Genomic DNA, 20835 nt, shown 5'->3' with positions numbered 1-20835 from the left:
CATCGCCAGAGCCGACTTCCTCCCTGCGAGGTAAAAAGAACACACCATGTCTCTCACAAAATTCTTGGTTGACCTTCGACCTCCTCATAAATAGCCACTCCACCTAAACAGTTAGTTTGCGCTGTATAGTCGTCTAAATTTTATGCCCAATCAGATGCCAGTCTTTCCAGCACAAAGACAATTCATATACCAATGTGCAGAGTGAAAATAAAAGTTGTAATTACTGATCATTTTCTCATTTTCAGTTGTCTACATGATGAGCACATTTGGTAAAATTGTGTTACAATCTGCTTGCTGTTGATCATGCTCAGGAATTATATTTTAAAAACTTCCTGTTTGAAAAGCGTTTCCATACATTCCCTCTTCCTCTATAATCTCATTTAAAGCTTGTTCCATCAACATAAAGACATTATTTGCTTGTTATACACCAGCTGCCCCCTTGCTCTGCTTGCCAGAGGCTACTTGGTCAGTTCAAGTGGAGTCAAGCAAACATCCTGTCTACAACGTTTAGCATTGTGTCATTTAGTCTCGTTGATTTTCAGAAAGCAGTGGTGGATTTCTGTGACGTATACGACCAAAACTTTCACTGCCCTGTTGTTTTAGGTCGGGTGGCAATGAGGAATGGAGCACAAGGGGAATGGTTTTGTTTTGTTTCGGTTTCTCCGCCGTATGGATAACACATGTGCAGTGTTTCCAAAGTTTCGTAGTGAGTCTTCTCGTCTATTCATGAGCCCAAGTGTTTTCAATTGGTGCTTGGCTGCGGACAGGCACAGCGTGTTCCACTGCAGACATGCAGGACCGAACTGGGTTATGAAATGGATAAAACGTCAGCCATGTGATTTCACTTTTGAATGAAAACCTCAAAAGTCAGCTCATTTTTTTATTAACTCCCTTCTGCAGTTGCACAGTCTACAGTTAGACCCAGGATTATTTGGACAGTGACACAATCCTTATGATTTGGGCTCTGTGTGCCACTAACATGGCATTTCAAATGAGACAACTGAGATTCAATGAAATTTTTAAGTTACAAATAAACAAATACCCTATGAAACGTTTAGGAATAGCAACCATTTTTATACAAAGCCTCCTCATTTCAGGGGCTCAGAAGTAACTGGACAAATTAACATTAACATGAATGCAATCTTAATTTTTAAGTATTGTTGAGAATCCTTTGCAGGCAATGACTGTCTGAAGTCTGGAACCCATGGACATCACCTAATGCTGGGTTTCCTGCTTTGTGATGCTTTGCCAGGCCTTTACTGCAGCTGTCTTTAGTTGTTGCTTGTTTGTGGGTCTTTTTGCCCTAAGTTTTGTCTTAAGGAAGTGAAATGCATGCTCAATCAGGTTGAGCTATGGTGATTAACTTTGGGATTGCAGAATACTCCACTTCTTTGCCTTAAAAAAACAACTCCCGGATTACTTTTGCAGTGTGTTTTGGGTCATTGTTCATCTGTACTGTGAAGCACTGTCCAATAAACATTACTCAGCATTTGGCAGAATTTGAGCCACAAATATATCCCCATACACTTCAGAATTCATCTGGCTGCTTCTGTCTTCCGTCACATCATCAAGAAACACTAATGACCCAGTGTTGGAAGCCCTGCATGCCCATGCATTGCACTGCCACCACCATGTTTTAGAGAACATGTGGTGTGCTTTGGATCACGTTTCATCTGTCCAAAGAATTATGTTCCAGAACTGGGCTGTTTTATTGTGTTTTTTGGAAAACTATAATCCGACATTTGTATTTTTGAGGCTGATTAATGGTTTGCACCTATTTACTGCCATTAAGTCTTCTGTTTATTATAGACTTAGATGCCGATACACCCTACTTTCTGGAGTGTTTGTTGGATGTTATGAAGTGTTTTTTTTTTTTTTCACCATGGAAAGGATCCTGCGATCATCCACCACTGTTATTTTCCATTAACTTCCAGACATTTTTGAGTTCCTAAACTCACAAGTGTGTTTGTTTTTTTTCCGTTTTTTTTTTTTTTTTTTTTTTTCTCAGAATGTGTCAAAGTGATGATTTGACCAGTCCCAGCATTTCCATCATCTCTCTGATGGAGTTTACCTTTTTTGTAGCCTGGGGGTGGTCTGTTTCACTTCCAGATCTCCTTTGACTGCATGTAGTGGGTTCACAGCAGCAGCTTCCAAATGCAAATACCACACCTGAAATCAACTCCAGACCTTTTACCTGCTTAAAGCATGAAGGATTATTCATGCAGCCCATGAAATAGCTTTTGAGTCAACCGCCCAATTACTGTTGGTCCCTTGAAAAAGAAGTGGGTAGATATTGAAGAGCTTTAATTCCTAAACCTTTCCTCCAATTTGGATTTGATTCTAATTGCATGACAGCTGAGATTCTGCACTTTAAGCCCACATTGATTACATATGTAACTGTATCTTGAACATGTTTTGGTAAACAGCTAAAATAACAAAACTTGTGTCAGTGTCCAAATATATACTGTATGTATGTATGTATGTATGAGTTAGTGCCACTTCCCAGTATTATATTCCTTTACTAGTGGCAGGCTTTCAATAATTTGTGACACAGTTTCTGTTGTATGTTCCAGGTATTCAGGAGGGTACAGAGTGCACCAAGTGTAAAAATGACTGGGCATTACGGGCAGCCATTGCACTCCTCTACGTGCTCTGTGCCCTACTCACCATAGCAGTGGCTGTCCTCGGATACAAAGGTAGGTCGTACCTTTTTAGCACTGTAATTTTCCATCATTCCGCTGCAAACCTGCATCAATTCACCAAATTTTAAATTTGTGGTTGAAATACACAACTCCAACACCAAAAACACACAAATAATAAGTGTGTGTTTCTTTCACAATAGACGTTTGACTTGTGTGTTACACAGGTGTAATGGATAGAATGAGTTTTCGTCCTGTTCTGTCTAGTTTGTAAATGGTCTTGCTCTTATATAGCGCTTTTCTACCTACTCAAGGGTACTCAAAGCGCTTTTACAGTCAGAGACACATCCACCCATTCACTCACACAAGCACACACACATTCATATGTGGCATATGGCACACTCGGGGTATCGAACCGCTAACCCTTCGGTTCATGGACAATCCGCTCTACTTACTGAGCCGTAGCCGCCCGCTTGTCAAAGCAAGTGAGACACACTTCAAAAAACACAAGGCTCTGGCCAACCTCAATGGCGCAGGATCAAAATTTGATTTATAAAAATGACTCCTATAAAAAGGGATTGTTGTGCAGGTCTGAGGTGTTAGATGTGCTGTGAGGCCTTGACCTTTCATGTAGCACTCTGGAAAGAAAACTAGGCTGCCCTCAAACAGAACTCATGAGTTTGTGATTACGACATGGGAAATCATGTGCACAAAACGCTTGGCGTATAAGTGATAACATCAGCTGCAAAGCTCCATTTACACTCCCATGACAGCTCTACACAAAGTCTATGCTGTGCCATACGCTGGTGTGTTGAGTTGGGGCTAATACGTTAAGCTAATAGTATTTGCTTCCACTGAAATTACTGCAACTGAGAAAAGTGAAAAGACATATGAGCAGATGATTTGTAGAAGGGTGAATTTTATGTGCATGTCCCAGAGAGATGTGGATGGGACAAGGCATTTTGCAGTTTTTGCTGTCCGCAACAGCGTGAGGTGTAGCTACATGTATTGGGAGATAAATGTCAGGCTATGACGTAGCTATGCCTTAACTTACACTGACTGAACTGTAATTGTGAGAACATTGCTGCTGGGCAACCCTTAACAGCTAGTTTAGCAAGTTAACAACTGGATAACCCTAACCCTAACCCATAATATAGGAAACACAAGGGCATGATGATAGAGATATTAAAAAACTACATACTAACCATCGGCCATTTTTAAAAACGTCATCAAAACACATCACAACTCAGGGGCAGTTCATATGATCTCCTCTTGTGAACACAAGAAACGTGACCCCATTTGAAGGCAGAGTTAGCATGCAAGCATTGGGGTTGTAAGCATGTTTAGCTTTGTGACATTAGGCGCCAACTACCTGTCTTGTTTTTAATTGGTAGAATGAGTAGACAAACTTCAAAATGCCCACCTGGTGAAATGGTCAAGACTCAAGTTTAACTGTTCTAGTGTTTATCATGAATTGATGTGTTTATTTGTCACAAGTGAAATATCACATTTGAAAAGTCAGTTATTAATAAATTTTTACTCTCCCTTTATCTCTGTTCCGCCATGTGCACTCGCTCTATGTCTTTATTGCTGGTGTCTGAAAAAGTTCAAATGGAGCTGTCACAAAGCAACAGCTATGTTCGAGAGTTGTAGATTTACAACTAGAAGAGTCAGGGTCCATTGTTTAGCCTCCATGGAACTGCTTTCTTTCAGAGATTTGGCCCAACTTGAGAAAGTTAGAAACACATTGTGCAACATTTTTCTTGTTACTACAATTTCTTCTTTCAATTTCACTCTGTTTGAACTGGAGAAATTATTTTAAATAGAAACAGAAAGAGATTCCTGTTATCTCTGGCGCCATCAGTATGGAATGCACTTTGTGTATTGTCCAATCTTACACATTTGTAGCCCAGATCAGCCAGACAAAACCTGTCAAAATGTCCCTGAGCAAAATATCGACAAACTCCATCTGCTCCACAGGCAACAAATAGCACATTCGCTCAATTGGGAAGGGCTGTCAGCGAGTTTAGATTGAAATCTGTGTTACATTTTTAAAGGACTGTCAGGATTGTTTTGGTTTTCCAACTTTGCCTCTGTGTCAGCGTGGGGACCATGTGATCTTGATGGTTGGCTCTATAATGTCTACCAGATGACTGTGTAGTGAGTACCCTGGCTCAACAACCCAGAGGAGATTTTATGGCTTGGTAGCAATTTGTTGTCTCATGAACCACAGGTTGACTCACAAATGACTACAAATGTCCAAAATAGTTTGCAAGAAACCAACGTGTGCTGGATTCCACATTGGGGTTTTCTCTGCTACGTACTTTTCCAACTTTGCATAAACTGTTGGCCCTCAAATGACCCTTTCTGCTGAAGCATTGTTTGTGTTACCTGCTGTGTCACTAGGTGTTTGTTGCAGCGGCATTGATCAGTGTTAATCTGCAAGGCCTCAGGTTGGGTAACAGCCTAACATAACTTATCTCAATAGGCCGCCTGTAAGCTGCACTTAAATTAGCAACCTTGCATAACTCATAATGCTTTTCCGGTGCTGGAATGTGGGGAGAATGGAAAGAAGTGTTCACGATTGTTGGGAAATGTGTCCGTTCTGTACTACACTGTTGTCATGATTGCAGTGCTCTGCAATTCAATGAGTGCGTGCAGCATTTAAGAATGAAAATAAATTGGTGTTTTAGAAGAAACAGGAAGCATACAAGTTGCATACTCCGGCACTCAGCACTTGACCAACAACTCCCCAAAACTGGGCCCTTGTGCCTTTGTTTGTCCCAAGTACATGTTATTGTTGCGTGTTTTTGTCACTCCTGGAATGATAACAGTGGAAGCTTGGGATGTTTCCCAGTTCAGTTTTTAGGCGCCCACATACTGACAGAAAAACAAAGCCTGGAGGAGAGATGGACTCCTGCTGCACATGTAAGGACAGAGTGAGAGAGGGAGAGGGGAACCAGGGTCTGTTATTTATTATGGGTCTGACATCGTTTATACTCATGAAGTGGAATTTGTGAATGTACTCAGAAAATTAGCTATTTTGATCAACATATGGGACAGTTGCCTGGTGACACAAATCTTACGAAACTCTTCTCTTAGTTTAAAAGCGTGTGTCAGTAATGCTGTTGGACTTTTCTGTTAGTGGAGGAGAGGTGCGAATGCAGCAGCGCCCTCTGCTGTTCAGAAATTAGAGTATCTATCTATCTATCTATCTATCTATCTATCTATCTATCTATCTATCTATCTATCTATCTATCTATCTATCTATCTATCTATCTATCTATCTAAGGGTTCTTTCAAATTTCCTCTTCTTTTAGTGGTCCAGAGAATGGACAATGTCACAGAGGGCATGCAGAATTATGGAGGCAAGATCGATGCTGTGGAGACAGACATAAAGAAACTAGGTAAGTTTCATTAACTCATTATGTCGCACATTATCAGCTGTAACCTTTAACTTAACGGCTGTTTGGGTGTTGTCTACAGGAAGAAGTGTTTTAGCTGTGACATTTTACCGTACAAGTATTTGGATTTTCTTCTTATTTAATTTTTTTTTTCTGTGTGTGTCATCTTTACAGATGACCAAGCAGGAGAGAATTCAGTCAATGCCACAAGTGACATCATGACTTTCAAGTCCAATCTGGAAGCATTACAGAGCCAGCTAAAAGACATCGACCGCAGGGCAACCAGCAACAGGGACATGCTGGAAGAACTGCGGGTCACAGGAGATGGCATGCAAAATGGTCATGTCTCACTGAAGAGTTTTCTGGAAGGCAACACTGCCTCCCTGCGTGGGGTCAACCAGACCTTGGCCTCCTACAGTGGAATGATTGATGACCTCCAGACAAACACTGCTCGGCTCCAGTCAGAAATACAGAGCCAGGTCAAAGAGCAGAGCCAGTCCCAGGTTAGTATCAGAGCACTGAACATCACGCAGGCCCAGCAGCGCAACCTCCTCAGCACACTGCAGAAGACGGTTGAAGACGCTGGTCAGGCAGTACAGAAGCTCAGGAATGACTATCAGATTCTGCAGCAAACAGCCAGACAGACTCGGGCTGATACAGAGTGGCTAAAAGAAAAGGTCCAGAACATTCAGATTTTGGCTGTCAACAACACGGCCCTGGCCAAGTCCAATGGAGAGTCTCTGGATGACCTGGGAATTCAACTCAACAGCCTAGGCAGCCAAATCCAGAACACCTCAACCCTCACCGAAGGGCTTGACCAGAGATTGCGGGAACTCATGGACCACCAGAGAGACCACGATAACCTCACCTCATTTAAGTTTGATGAGATGGAAGCACGATTGGACAAACAAGAGAACGACATGGACCGCGTGACTGGAAATGTGAGCTTTGCTGCACAGATTTTAGGTGTGATCAGCTCCGACCTGAATGGCCTAAGGTCTTGCGCTGAGACTGTGATGCGACATTCAGACCTTTTACTGGGATTGAATGGAAGTGTGACGGAGGCCAAAGAAGACAGCAAAGATCTGCGTGCCCAGCAGGATGATCTGTCAGCCAGGCTGGACAGAGAAGTTGACAAATTGTCGATGGTGATGGAGGAGATGAAGCTGGTGGACAGCAAGCATTCACAACTTATCACCAACTTCACTATCCTGCAGGGTAAGAAAAGAAGGAATATTTAGTATGTCCAGTTATTTCTGCAAATTGTGCATTATAGATGCAGTTATTGTTAGTAGCAAGTGTATTTAACACACGATTAAATATAATTTGGTTTTGAATAAATTGTGTCTATGAAATTTTAGGGACTTTTGACTAAATCCTTGGATTTTATATCTGATACTGTCTAGTGCTAAGACCTCATCCATGTGACATATATTGTAGCCCATGTGTCTGCTCTTTTCATGGTTCAGGTCCACCAGGTCCAAGAGGCCTCAGGGGTGACAGAGGTCCTCAGGGGCCAATGGGCCAGACGGGACCAAAGGGTGATAAAGGGGACAAAGGGATGCCGGGACTGGTGGGACCTAAGGGAGAGAAAGGTGCTGTCGGACCGCCAGGTCCGACAGGTCCAAAAGGCGCAGCGGGGCCTCGTGGTCTTCCAGGAGCTAAAGGATCGAGAGGGGCGGGAGGTCGACCTGGAAACCCTGGTGAGAAAGGTGACCCTGGGGCTACAGGGCTTCCGGGTAGGGATGGACAGACTGGGATACCAGGACCACAAGGGCCACAGGGGCCCAGAGGAGCAGCAGGACCGGCAGGTCAAGAGGGGCCTCGAGGGCCAGTTGGGCCCATTGGCCCTCCTGGTCCTCCAGGTTTACCAGGGTTGCCTGCACTAGCACCTCCACTTCATGTGAATCCACCACCTCCCCAAATTCAGCCCACTCAGGAGCTCCCCAAACCCACTCAACCTCCTAAACCAGCAGAAGAGCCACAAGACCGTGTGTCTCAGCTGCCGGCCACCACCCCAGTGCCTGGTGAGTTAAATGACTCCATAAATGTAGGAAAATGATTGATGTAGCTCATAACCAGTCCATTTTACAAATATTTGTATGTGGGATGAGCCAAAGGACGTCTCCACCGATTTTACTTTTATAGTTTTATATTCCTGGCAATGAATTGTTACAGGCTGCCCACCTGAGTTCAGAAAGTTTGGAAGCAGCTGTTACTACTTCTCCTCTGGGGCTCAGAGACTCAACTTTGAAGAGGCCAACCATTTTTGCACCAACATATCATCTCATATGCTCTTTATCAATGACAATGAGGAACAGGTCAGTTCAGTGACAACCAGGTATTATGTGTAATATAACAATTTAAGCTGATGTTAAATGGTAATGTGAACTAACTGACTTGTAAATCATTTGTTGCTTTTCTGTCTGCAGCAATTCATCAAAGATGCAATCGCAGGGAAAGGTTATTTCTGGATGGGACTCACTGACAAGGAGGAAGAAAATGTCTGGAAGTGGATGGATGGAACCATTCCAGTTTTCACGTGAGTTATGAATGTTTAAATCTATTATAGTGATATATATGACCAGGCCCTTTTCTTTATTCAGTTCAACTCAGCATGCATCTATGAGCTGTCTAACACGTTGTCCTTGTGGTTGCTATCAGGAAGTGGAAACCTGGCCAGCCTGATAACTGGACTCACGGTCATGAGGACGGCGAGGATTGTGCTGGCCTTATCCATAATGCCAACTGGAATGATTTCTACTGCACTGACCGCATCGGTTTCATCTGTGAACGTGCCTCTGACTGTCAGTACCTTCTAAATATCAAGCATTATCTCAGTTTTGGAAGCTTGTATTTTTTTTTCTGCACTATTGAATGCATGCACTGCCCATTAGCAAACTGATCTCTGGGGAATTTCTAAATATCACCTCATGCTGACTTTAACTATAGTACAGTTTCAATTCACTGTTCACAATAAAATAAAGAAAACCACCAGCCTTTAATAAATATAAGTGCCAGTTTTGTTTTCAGTTGTAACATGGTTCTTCACAGAGAGATCCAGGGGGATTTGATTATGAGATAAAATTCAAATCTAAAATGTCATTGAATCATTATATGTTTTATATTACATTACATTACATTATATACACTTTCGTTATCATCATAAATCAGTATGTTTAATTTTGCAGACATTTGGACAGAAAAAGCACAGGTGGAATAGATGGAAACTTTAATGAAGTTACAGAAACTGCTGAGTGGAATGTAGCATCATTAATATATCAGTGTTTTGCTATGACAAGTCTGAAACGATGAAGATATATTACTGTCACTCTAAGATAAATATTTCAGTCGTCCATCAATTAAATGTACCTTATATGTTATGTTTGTTCTCTTCATAGTGGACGTTCCAGCCTTATAGCATCCATTTAAGGCAGTGGGAGCTGCCTCTGAAGCAAAGATGAAGAAGTTGAAGTTGAGGCTGAAGATGCGTCGATAGTGAAGGACATGAGGAGGAGCCCTAGATGGACTAGAGGCCTCGGATAAAGCCAGCCCAATCAAGTGTCACTGACACTTGGACTGAAATTAAAAGGCACTTTACAACTCAGTATGGTGCGAAAGACAGGTCAAGCCCAGAGTCACCCCACTATTGCATTGGTTTATCATACATGAGAATGTAGTCATTCATTTAGGCTATACTAAAAGTCCCCATTTGGTGCAGCCACTGTTGTACATGTGTATGTGTAAATAATATTTGACTAAAAAAACAAACAAAAAACAAAGTTGTTGTTGGCTGGGATTGAATTTCATATCGTTTCATTTGTTGACTGCTTTTTTAGATATTTACACTTGACAAAATTCTGTTGTTATGAGGTGGTCCTATTTTGTATTCTGTAAAGTAAATCTAATCACAGATTCAGCACTGTAATTAAAAATGAGCTCCACTCTCCACCAGCAAACAACTGCAACCTCAGACAAAAAAGGACAGAATAAGTAAATGTAAATTTTAACTTTTCTAAAACTGAAATCTCGGCGTCAGTATTTCCTTGAGAATAGAGCGTTGCTGCTGTTATGAAGGGACAGTAATTTCTTAGACTTTAGGCTGCCAGTATGAGTTTTATATGAGGTACACATTAACGATATGTAAATGTTTTGTAATGTAGCCATCATAAGATGTTTTATTCATTATGCCAAATACAATATGTGAACCATTTTACATGTTTATAATTTGCATAATCAGTTGTTATTGTTCTGTGATTGACCTTTGCCAGGTCATGTAATGCTTAAGGACTGAGTAGAAGTTTGTAGTCAGGCTTAAGGCTGATTATGCTTTCATTAAGTTCTTGTGGATCAAGTCAGGTCACGTACCACAATAAAATGTGAAACAAACCGTGTGTAGAGTCTGTGATTTTTTTTCCATTATTGCAGTAGATATATCTGTAATTAAATGTAAAGAATAATGTAAATGTTTACTAGTTCACTTTCAGAAACTCGTTTGTTAATTATTTGGATCTTTTTGTTTTATACATATACATGTATTGTTCAGTATTAAATAAAAAGATGTATTCATAAGTTTAGATGCAAAAGCAGTATTGAAATATACAAGACCTGCATATGTACAAACCTACAAGAAATAGAAATATAAGTAAAATACACAGAGGTAGGATAAATGATAAGGTGCAATAGTATTAACATGGATATATGTTAATGTCTGGTACAGAAAGGTGAAATTGTTGCACAACTGGATTGAAAATTTCTTCTATTACTTGAGAGAAAACGTCATGTGATCACTGTCACCTGAGGAAGACGTGACGTTTTTTGTTTTTTTTTATGGCAAGGGCAATTTGTCTCTTGTGAATCATTTTCTGGGGGCCACAGTGACATATGGTGGTTAGCACCGATGCCTCACAAAGCAAGAAGCAAACACGAGAATGAGAATTTACCAATTAACTTGACTGACCAAATAAAAGTTACAACATGCTTGTGATTGTTAATGACGTGGAGAAAATAAGAGACAATTTAGATTCAAATACACATTTTCCACAACTCAGGAGTTTATGAGCTTAATTTACTGATTTATCTCCAATGGAATTATTGAGACTTTATTGATGCACACAGGTGAAGTTGCTCATAAAAACAGAAAAAAACAAAACAGATTTGCATATGTATGCATAGAAATAGAAATAGAAGTAAATGTATACTGAATACACATAGGTAGGATAAATGATAAGCTGCAATAATATTAACATAATTAATATCTGGTACAGAAAGGTGAATTGTTGCACAGCTGGATTTAAAATTTCTTCCCACACTTGATGAAAAAACGTCACATGATCACTGTCACATGACGATGACATGTCACATATATATATACACACACACACATATATATAAATATTTTTTTTTATTTTGAACCACAAAGGTAATTTATCTCTTTTGAATCATTTTATGCTGCAGACCAGACGTGTCAACCAGCAGTTGAACTATTGTCGATGACAGCTGTTTATTTACCACGGCTCCTGTCTGCTGGTTACCCAGAATGCCTCGCTGTGGAAGAAGGAGTGACTCTGTAGAAAAGACTCGGCTAGCCTAGCAGCGTCAGTTAGACACCCACCAGGCTGTCGTTACTATGCAGTTTTATTGCAAGAAGTAAGACGAAGGGGGAAAAGAAAATAACCAGAGAAGGCGAAAATCCGTTGTTGTCCACACGCCAGCGATGCCTCTCTTCGCGACCAACCCCTTTGACCAAGATGTTGGTGAGTAATCAGACCTGGGAGGAGGAGGAGGTGGAGGAGGAGGCGGGGGGCTGCTGCTGCTGCTAGCATGCTGGCTAAAGTAACAGCTTTGTTTGTGTTCTCCAGCTCTCTGGCTTCATATTTAAATTTTATTTTAACATGACGACATTGCGTGTACACGGGATCTAGTGTATAAACCGACAAGAAATCTACAATTCCTGTTATATTTCTTTGAACTTCTGTTTTGTCTGTGTTTGTTGTGATTCGCCCTCTTAGCCAAAATAGCTCAGTTGGCTAGCTTATTACAGCATTATCTCACTTTTAAGGATGTTTAGCTCGGTGCCAGCAACTAACAAGTTGCCCATAGCATTACTTAAAATGTTTACGATGTTTTTCCAAGTCATAATATATGTATAGTTGTTTGTGTGTGTGTGTGTGTGTTAGGCTAACTGCTGTAGACGTGAAGGAGAGATGCTGTCATCAGCTAACTGAAGCAGCAGCCTCGTCATTAGCTACCTTTTTATTATCATTATTATTATTATTGACAAAATATATTACATAGAGAAGGTGCAAATATGGTCAGGATGAAATGCAGTTGCAAAACTAATAGGAATAAAACACAAATGCAACAAAATAAAAGGGCTCGAGGTTGAATACAGTTCAAACAATATTACATCTTGTTTTGGTCACTTTGGGGTTTAAACTTTATTTCATTAATATATTCAATAACATTATTAGTATATTTTTAGTATAGTATAGTATAATATTATTAGTATACTGGAAGTAAATTTTTCCAAATAGGACATTGATATTGCTTAAAAAAACAATAATATTTGGTCGGTGGTTAGTAAATTTGACTATAATTATGACAAGGTTGATTACATAGATTTTATCTATAGGCTTAATTTTTCATTTCCCAACCAGCCAAATAGTACATACTGAGTATTTAATTTAAATGAAGAATCAACTTTGGAATAATAAAAATAATCTATCAATCTATCTATATAAAGGTCAACTCAAAAAGTATGAATGTAAATACATTCCCAGAATAAATCATCTATAATGCAACAAAACAAGCGTGTATCTTGTCACGTGTTTTAAAACTAATCTCTTATCTTATATGTAATAATACATATTCTTGACAAGACCTTCGTGTTTTTCCGATCTATATCATTATATAAGTTATTCCTATAGGAGACTGCTGAAGGTCTCTGATTAACATCTGATACAGTGATTGTCATTATCTAACTTTAACCCAACTAACCAGTGTGACGAGGATTACATAGTTGCTGTATGTGGAAGTGAAAGAGGATGCGGTGTTGTGTGAAACCATAAATTCACGCTGCGTTTCCTCTCCTCTCTTTGTTGTGTGTCCAGCGGTTAACCACTTCACTGTTATGGAAAGTGACCAGGGTTAAACAAAGTACACAAACGCATCAGTGCGTTGTGATGTAATGCGATGTAAAGCCATTTGCAAGATAAGATACTCCTGCATGTGAGCCTGTTACATTATTTACGCAAAAAACTACAAAGGAGGATAATGATTAATCTCATTTATCTTTTAGGCAACTGTAAAACATTATGTCCCAGTTTTGTAACATGTATAAAGATTCAAGATATTGTATTTGCCATCTGTGCATTGACACATAAGAACTCCCATACGGTCGCCCAGAGAGTCAGACAAAAAGACACAGGAAGGCACACAATTATATTGAAAAAAAGACATATACAACTGTATAACATAGAAGAAGTCCATAAAACTTAATATAAAAAGAGGTGAAGCTTAAGCTATTAGTATTAAACCATTGTATTGCCCAGTTAAACACGCACTTGCCAGTTTATTAGGTACATTAGTGGAAATGAATGCATTCTAATATAACGGTCCTGCACTAAATCTTAACCTGGTCAATGTTGATGTACTCTGCATTTGTTTAATATAACAGAGAGAGCTGTTGACTCAACTCAACATTTTGGAAGCTGTGTGTTGTTGTACTACTGAATTCTATTGTGTTGCACCCATGTTTCTATTATTTTGACAGCCCCATTTGGGTTTGCGTTTAATTTCAGTGCAGCGTAACAACATTGTCAGTTACATTGTCAACATAAACTGAACGTTATCACATTCATGAGAGGTGGATGTAGTGCAGGACTCTTACATTAGAATGAGTTTATTTTCACCACTTCTCGAAGACTCTCAGTCATCTGAGTCAGGGTTTAAACAAAAAACAAGCACTTAAATGAATTCAATTCGACTTGTTTCTTTAAGATGTTTCACTGCTCATCCAAGCGGCTTCTTCACTTCTAAATGACTGTTTGGGAGTTTAAGTGGTTATTAGGAACGTCTGCGGATTGCAGAACAGGCAAGTGAGTTTACATGTGTGTTTAGTCTGACCAACAGTCCGAACCCAAACTTATTATAATGAAATAAAGTGATGTGACTTTACTAAATTAGCTTTTTTTTTTTTTTTTTTTAATGTTTTTTGTGAATTATCTACTTCTGTACTTTATTTAAGATGCTTTTTGGATCTACTTCTCTATATAGAGGCTTTTTCAGCACTTGCAAACCTGTTGTAAACCTGTTAATTACTAAATAACCTGAGGGGAATGTCTGAGATGGGAAGTCAGCAAATTAAATGCATTCATATTTCATCAGTTAATCACAGTGTGAAAAGCTGTGGAACACACAGATGCAGTCGTCCAAATTGTAATGCACGTTATCGCCCATCTGCCCCACGTTGTTGATCTCAGTGCAGTTTTACATAGTATAATTATTTTTCGACTCTTATTTCATACGTCTAGAAGGTAGTATGTTTCCACTTTGCACGAGGTTTTGCTCGCTATCTCTTTTAATGATACACTTTTATGGAGACGTTAGGTAACCTACGAGTCAAATGTACAGAGACTGGAGGCTGTACTTACTGCTTGAACAGCTGCTATATTAAACACCGCAAAACAAGTGTCATTTGATTGTGTGAGAAGTCCTTAAAAAAAAATTCCAAAGAAAGTGAAACTCTGGAAATCACTACACTAATTGGTAGATTTTCTTAATCCCACAAGTTACCGTCTCAGATAAAATCCAGGTTAAACCAGCACATTAACTATTTGAACATATGAGCTTTATTAGATTAGTATTTACTGTAGTGTTGTTGTGTTGTGATGTTTATGCTCAATTGTTACCAGGCATTTTAGTTTCAGGAGTCTATCTAGATCAAAATATAGTCACAAGAAGATGACTTTCACACACAACTTTCAACCAATACAATGCGTTTTATTGTTTTCGGATGAGAACCCTCACGTCTCTTCTTTGTCTCCTTCTCTTAAGTGTAATATATTATGAAATGATTGCTTTTCCAGTTCTTTAAGATTACTGCTTATGATGGCCGTTGTGCATCTCTCCTGCAGAGAAAGCAACCAGTGAGATGAACACAGCTGAGGACTGGGGCCTCATTCTGGACATATGTGATAAGATAGGGCAGTCACGCACTGGGTGAGTTCACTTGGCTCATTCTAAGCCGCTCCGACGCTTTTATCAGAGGCTTTTCTAGTTTTCTGCTGTGAATATATGCACTCAACGGCTTGTGATTAACTCCAGGGAAACCGACTTCAAGAGACGTTTAATTTTTTTCTTACAGCTAATTTCCTGAAACCTTTGACTTCTACTGTTTTGTTGCAGGCCTAAAGAATGTCTCCGCTCTATAATGAGAAGAGTGAACCACAAGGATCCCCATGTAGCCATGCAAGCGCTGACTGTAAGCAGAATATAAACAATAACTGTAAATCCTACCTTAATTAACCCCTTTTCTTGAGCTGTGGCCTTGTGGAGCCACTAAAATGAGTCTGTGAGAGGTTGTCATTATATGTGCTACACACTGCGTCCTGTAATTTGTGAATGTAAATGTGTGCGCTGCGTCTTCACAGCTTCTCGGTGCTTGTGTCTCAAACTGTGGGAAAATATTCCACTTGGAGGTGTGCTCCAGAGAGTTTGCCAGCGAAGTCAGTAATGTCTTAAACAAGGTATGCGGCCATTTTTGCTCCCTGTGTCATTTAGTGTCGCCTCGTACAGGGAACAGATTTCTCTCATGTGTTTTATGTGTGTGTGTCTCCAGGGTCACCCCAAGGTCTGTGAGAAGCTGAAGGCCCTGATGGTGGAGTGGGCGGAGGACTTCCGCAATGATCCACAACTCAGTCTGATCTCAGCGATGATCAAGAACTTGCGCGAGCAGGGTGTCACGTTCCCCGCTGTGGGCTCCCAGGTAGGTAATGTAGTAATTTAGCTTTAACACGGTGGTTAAGGTCAGAAGGAGCTGAAACATCTCATTTGATTCAGGCTGATTCCAAGAATGATACTAGAATATACACCACCACAATCAGACATAACATTATGACCACCTTCCTAATATTGTGTAGGTCTCCCTCTCATCAGAGAATGGACATGGCCCTTCTGAGGGCTTTGGATGTTGTTAGTGTGTTAGTGTAGGCCTTTGAGTCCTTTGGGTTGAGGGGAGGGGCCACAGATACTTGATCAGTTTGGTGTCTAGTGAATTTGGAGGCCAGGTCAACACCTTGTGCTGTTCTTCATGTCTTTTGAGTTGTTCCTAAACCGTTTTTGTGTGTGTCCTGCTGGGGATGGCCATTGCCACCAAAGACTCATTGTTATGGGGTGGAGGTGTCTGGTCTGGTCTAGGTGGGTGGTACATGTCCATCCACATGGTTTTCCGTCCTAAAGTTTCCCAGTGGAAACACTGAATTGTCATAAGATGGTTTAAATGTTATTTACTTATTTTACGGTGGTCATAATGTTGTGGCTGATCAGTGTATATCGTTACTCTCAAACGTCAGAATGCCCAGTGCGTCTAATAATTAATGACATTTAATTAAAATCTGAGAATTTAAGGTTATTATGCTGCTCAAATCTTGAGTGTGGTTGTTTTTTTTCTCACAGGCTGCAGAGCAGGCGAAAGCAAGTCCAGCTTTAGTGGCAAAGGATCCCTCCACCTCAACTAACAAAAAAGAAGAAGAAGACTTGGCCAAAGGTAAAGAGCCTTTAAACTCGCATTCGTAGTATTTCTGCAAATGACTGAACAGTGTATGTGAGATGTTTCATTATTCAGACATCAGTCTAAAATGTATGAAAAGGAACATGGTTCTGAAATCATGCACGTTAACACCTTAATAATCCTTCAGTGGCTTCAGTTTACATCCGATTAATGAAATGTTTAGCAAAGTGTAAGACTTATCAAGGGCAAACACGCAGACACACGTATTTGTCTCTGCTGTGCTCAGCTATTGAGTTGTCGCTGAAGGAGCAACGTCAGCAGCCGCAGACCTCCTTGTCGGGCCTCTACCCAAACACAACCGGCCTGCTCTCCTCGCACAAGTCCGACGGCAGAAAGGTCCGCGCCATCTACGACTTCGAGGCCGCGGAGGACAACGAGCTCACCTTTAAGTCAGGAGAGATCATCACTATCCTGGACGACAGGTATTATCACGATCTAAAGGGCATCTCTGTCGCTTTATGACTCTTTAAATCTCTCTGCAGTGTCAAATCGACAAATTAAATAAAAATCTGCATCTGCATCACTACTATAACGAGGTTGAATCCAGTGTTGCTAGTTCGGTTTCATATTTGCATTTTTCTCTCTCTTAGTGATCCTAACTGGTGGAAAGGGGAAACGTACCAGGGAGTGGGTTTGTTCCCCTCTAACTTTGTCACTGCTGACCTCACTGCAGAGCCTGAGATGAGTGAGTACATGACACTCGTACGGAGAACACAAAAGCTTTCTTCACTTGCAGCATCCCTAATTTTTCGATCGCCCGTTTGGTCCATTAGCAATAGTGGTTGTATCGATCCTACTGTGCTGTTACAGAGACGGTACCGTCAAGATGTGGCTGCAAAAAAACAGAAATAGATAAATGGGTTATTACACCATGTGAAGTCATTCAAGGAGTGTCTCGTTGCATTTGGACACTTTTCCTCCTATTGAATAACACCTCATCGTCATGTCTGATGCTCATATATGTCGTGTTAGTGCAGGATCTATTTTCTTCTGTTATTATTCAGCTGTTAATGAGGCGCTCAGATTCAGAAAACTTTTATTTGTCCCGAGGGGTTAATTTAGGTCGCAAGTGAGCAGCATGATGTGTAAGCACGAGACACTTTTATGGAACAAAAAACACAAACAAATAGAACAATACAAAGTATATCCAAAAAAAAACAATGCCATAAATGTGTGGACTATCCAAAAACTGTCCATGAAGGAAGAGTAAAGTGAAAATTTGAACAGAAATAGCGATTAAATTATTAATATTTTGCACTTAAAAATTATATATTTACTTGTCATTCTAGAGGTAGTTTGGGTAATAAATATAATTAAAAAAATTAAGGTGCAGCTTCCATATTATTGGTAATCTTAATTACACATTTTTAACTAATTAAATCCTTTCATTGATAAATTTAACCTCTTAACTTAGTTAGAGTTGAAGATTTTCACTGCTTTGCTGCCACCTAGTGGGAGTTTTCATCTTTGTTTGTATTTTTGTTGCATTTTTCTCATTGTATTTTTTATTTATTTATTTTTTTGTTTTTTACATTGTGTTTCTGCATTTTCATTCCCCCAAAACATTCATATGTTCCCAAGCTTTATGCAGTTTTACTTTTACTCAGAAAGTCTGATGAGAGCACATCATTGATTGAACATTTGCATTGATCATTTTTTCTTTTTCATACCAGGTGGCACTAAGAATAACTAAACACATACTTGAATGAAAGCTTATGTCAGGTTCATTGTTTCTTGTGTTGTGTCGTACTGATCATTGAGTCAGTTTACCCCACTCTGTGATGTATGTGTTTTTGATTGCTGGTACGTTTTGCTTTGCTTCGTTGAAATCCACAGTGAAGACGGAGAAGAAGACGGTACAGTTCAGTGAGGACGTCCAGGTGGAGACTATAGAGCCAGAGCAGGAGCCTGTTTATATAGATGAGGTAAGTTTCCTTCCCGTGCGCTCACCAAGCTTGTTCAGCCACTTTGCAATTTCATGTTCAATAAATAAAGTGCTTTGTTTCGGTGTAGCATTTTCAATCATTACCTCCTCAGGATAAAATGGACCAGCTACTACAGATGATTCAAAGTGCTGATCCAACAGACAACCAGTCGGACAGCGTCGAGTTACTACAGTTGGAAGGTAAACTGGAATAAAAATGACTATTAATTATCTTCTGTGTGTTTGTAAAGATGAATTATTGTTGGCTAGAAACCATAAACTATTTATTATTTTCATTAGGTGCTTGTAATCAGATGGGACCCCTCATTGACCAGAAGCTGGAGGATATAGACAGGTACATTGTGTCTATGTGACATTTTTGTTCCTTGTAGAAAGTTACTGAAGAAATGTGAAGGATTTAAAGATAAAGTTGGCAGACAGAAGGCTTGTAGCAAGGCGTGGTTCAGGCATTCGTTAAATATTTATTGACGTGAGTTTAACTCTTTGATCGCGTGGCTTTGTGACATCAGGAAGCACTCGGAGCTGTCGGAGCTGAACGTGAAGGTGATGGAAGCTCTGTCTTTGTACGCCAAGCTGATGAATGAAGATCCCGTCTACGCCATGTATGCCAAGCTGCAGAGCCAGCAGTACTACATGCAGCAGCCTGCCAACGCAGCACAGCAGGTGGAGTCACATCTCAGATACCACCTTGACGTGTTGACAGGAACTTACTTGACTTTTTTGTTTTACCTTCATTCACTGCGTGTCAAACGATGACACATGTAGAGTCTGAAAGCTGTTGGGACTGGGCTCAGTATACAGTGCGCTATATAGTACAACCCTACATAGGGAGTAGGGGTTAGGGAGTGGGTGAACGATCTCAGGCACAGGGTATAAGTATATTGCTGAAGGTGTTTAATCAACATGTTAAACACATATATTCCCTTCTTTCTTCAGTCTGTTTGCTCATGCAAAATTAATGATATTTAATCGTGATTAATCTAAATTAATCCACAGCATCCCTGTGATTAATCTGATTAAAAATAATAATCGTTTGACACCACTAACTATGAACTCCATATGTTTTCTCACATCTCAGAAATTAGAAAAAAACTCTATTGCTGCTGTGTTTTTCATACATGTTACAGTGAATCAAGGTTTTTTTTTTTTGTATATGATAGAAAGAAAACTATAAATCTTAATACTCAAATCAAAGAAATTCACCTTACTCTGTTACTATTTGCCTTTTAAACGACCCAGCGGCTCATTACATCTAAATCTATGTGTATGTTTCCGTCCACAGGTCTACCCTGGTCAGCCTGCATCAGGCTCCTATGCCATGAGCGGCACTGGGGTTCAAGGTTACTCCGTTCCCATTGAGCAGCTTCCTGCAGGAGCCCCCATTCCTGGTCAGCCACCTCCCAGGTCAGTTTCTTTACACTGGTACACTAAAGCCCTGTCACAAGTTGTTTGTACGTTATTAGGTTTTGCTGTAAGAGTTTCAATATTCACTGTCTGTCTGTGATTTATTTATTGAGGAAGAAACCTGTCAGACAGATTTAAAGCAGCAACATAGATATGTGAATAGTGTAAATTCTCCAGTAGTTCTCCCCGGGGCTTTTACTTTACTCAAGTTCAGATAGAAACCTTAACTATTCCCAGACTCGTATAAAAGAGACGGGCGTTTCCCTCTTGATTCGTCATGTTATAAAAGGATAACACATTTATGTACGATTGTTTTATGATCTGTTGTCTCTTGGGGTCAGTGCAAACTCAAACCATCTTCTACGTTCATCAGTCAGAATACTGGTAGCTTAAAGGAAGGATTCCTCCCCATACAACCATCAAGCCATCGGGCTTTTTATATGCAATATATGTTTAAAACTAAACTCACAGCTAACAAGATCCCTCACAGTCCTTATCGGCTTTGCAAATTGAAACAACTTAAATTGACAAAAGCTCAAAGCCAGCAGAGAGCAGCGATTTGCGACTTAACAAATGGAAGTGGAGCCGTGGATTGTCGAGTGCAAATCATATTTTCACTGAATCCGAACGATGCAGCTCGCCTCTTAAGCT

The 20835-nt window shown here is 40.1% G+C and overlaps 1 protein-coding gene across 1 annotated transcript in view; it reads left to right on the top strand.

Moving 5' to 3' along the window:
• Positions 1 to 20835, top strand: part of LOC125010287 (collectin-12-like) — a 46760-nt gene that overhangs the window by 22748 nt on the left and 3177 nt on the right. Inside the window, exons 3-22 of the mRNA XM_047588772.1 lie at positions 2574 to 2696; positions 5960 to 6046; positions 6218 to 7261; positions 7513 to 8070; positions 8222 to 8364; positions 8476 to 8585; positions 8708 to 8777; positions 11721 to 11799; positions 15181 to 15265; positions 15452 to 15527; positions 15697 to 15792; positions 15885 to 16031; positions 16721 to 16811; positions 17062 to 17257; positions 17426 to 17520; positions 18672 to 18760; positions 18873 to 18960; positions 19060 to 19114; positions 19290 to 19443; positions 20063 to 20184. Coding sequence (XP_047444728.1) covers positions 2574 to 2696; positions 5960 to 6046; positions 6218 to 7261; positions 7513 to 8070; positions 8222 to 8364; positions 8476 to 8585; positions 8708 to 8777; positions 11721 to 11799; positions 15181 to 15265; positions 15452 to 15527; positions 15697 to 15792; positions 15885 to 16031; positions 16721 to 16811; positions 17062 to 17257; positions 17426 to 17520; positions 18672 to 18760; positions 18873 to 18960; positions 19060 to 19114; positions 19290 to 19443; positions 20063 to 20184 — 3508 coding nt within the window. The remainder of the gene's footprint in view (positions 1 to 2573; positions 2697 to 5959; positions 6047 to 6217; positions 7262 to 7512; positions 8071 to 8221; positions 8365 to 8475; positions 8586 to 8707; positions 8778 to 11720; positions 11800 to 15180; positions 15266 to 15451; positions 15528 to 15696; positions 15793 to 15884; positions 16032 to 16720; positions 16812 to 17061; positions 17258 to 17425; positions 17521 to 18671; positions 18761 to 18872; positions 18961 to 19059; positions 19115 to 19289; positions 19444 to 20062; positions 20185 to 20835) is intronic.

This window comes from Mugil cephalus, chromosome 7 (genome assembly GCF_022458985.1).
Source record: "Mugil cephalus isolate CIBA_MC_2020 chromosome 7, CIBA_Mcephalus_1.1, whole genome shotgun sequence".
NCBI classification, from domain to species: domain Eukaryota; kingdom Metazoa; phylum Chordata; class Actinopteri; order Mugiliformes; family Mugilidae; genus Mugil; species Mugil cephalus.
The sequence above is the reverse complement of the archived record's forward strand: the minus strand, read 5'-3'. Positions and strand labels throughout refer to the sequence as shown.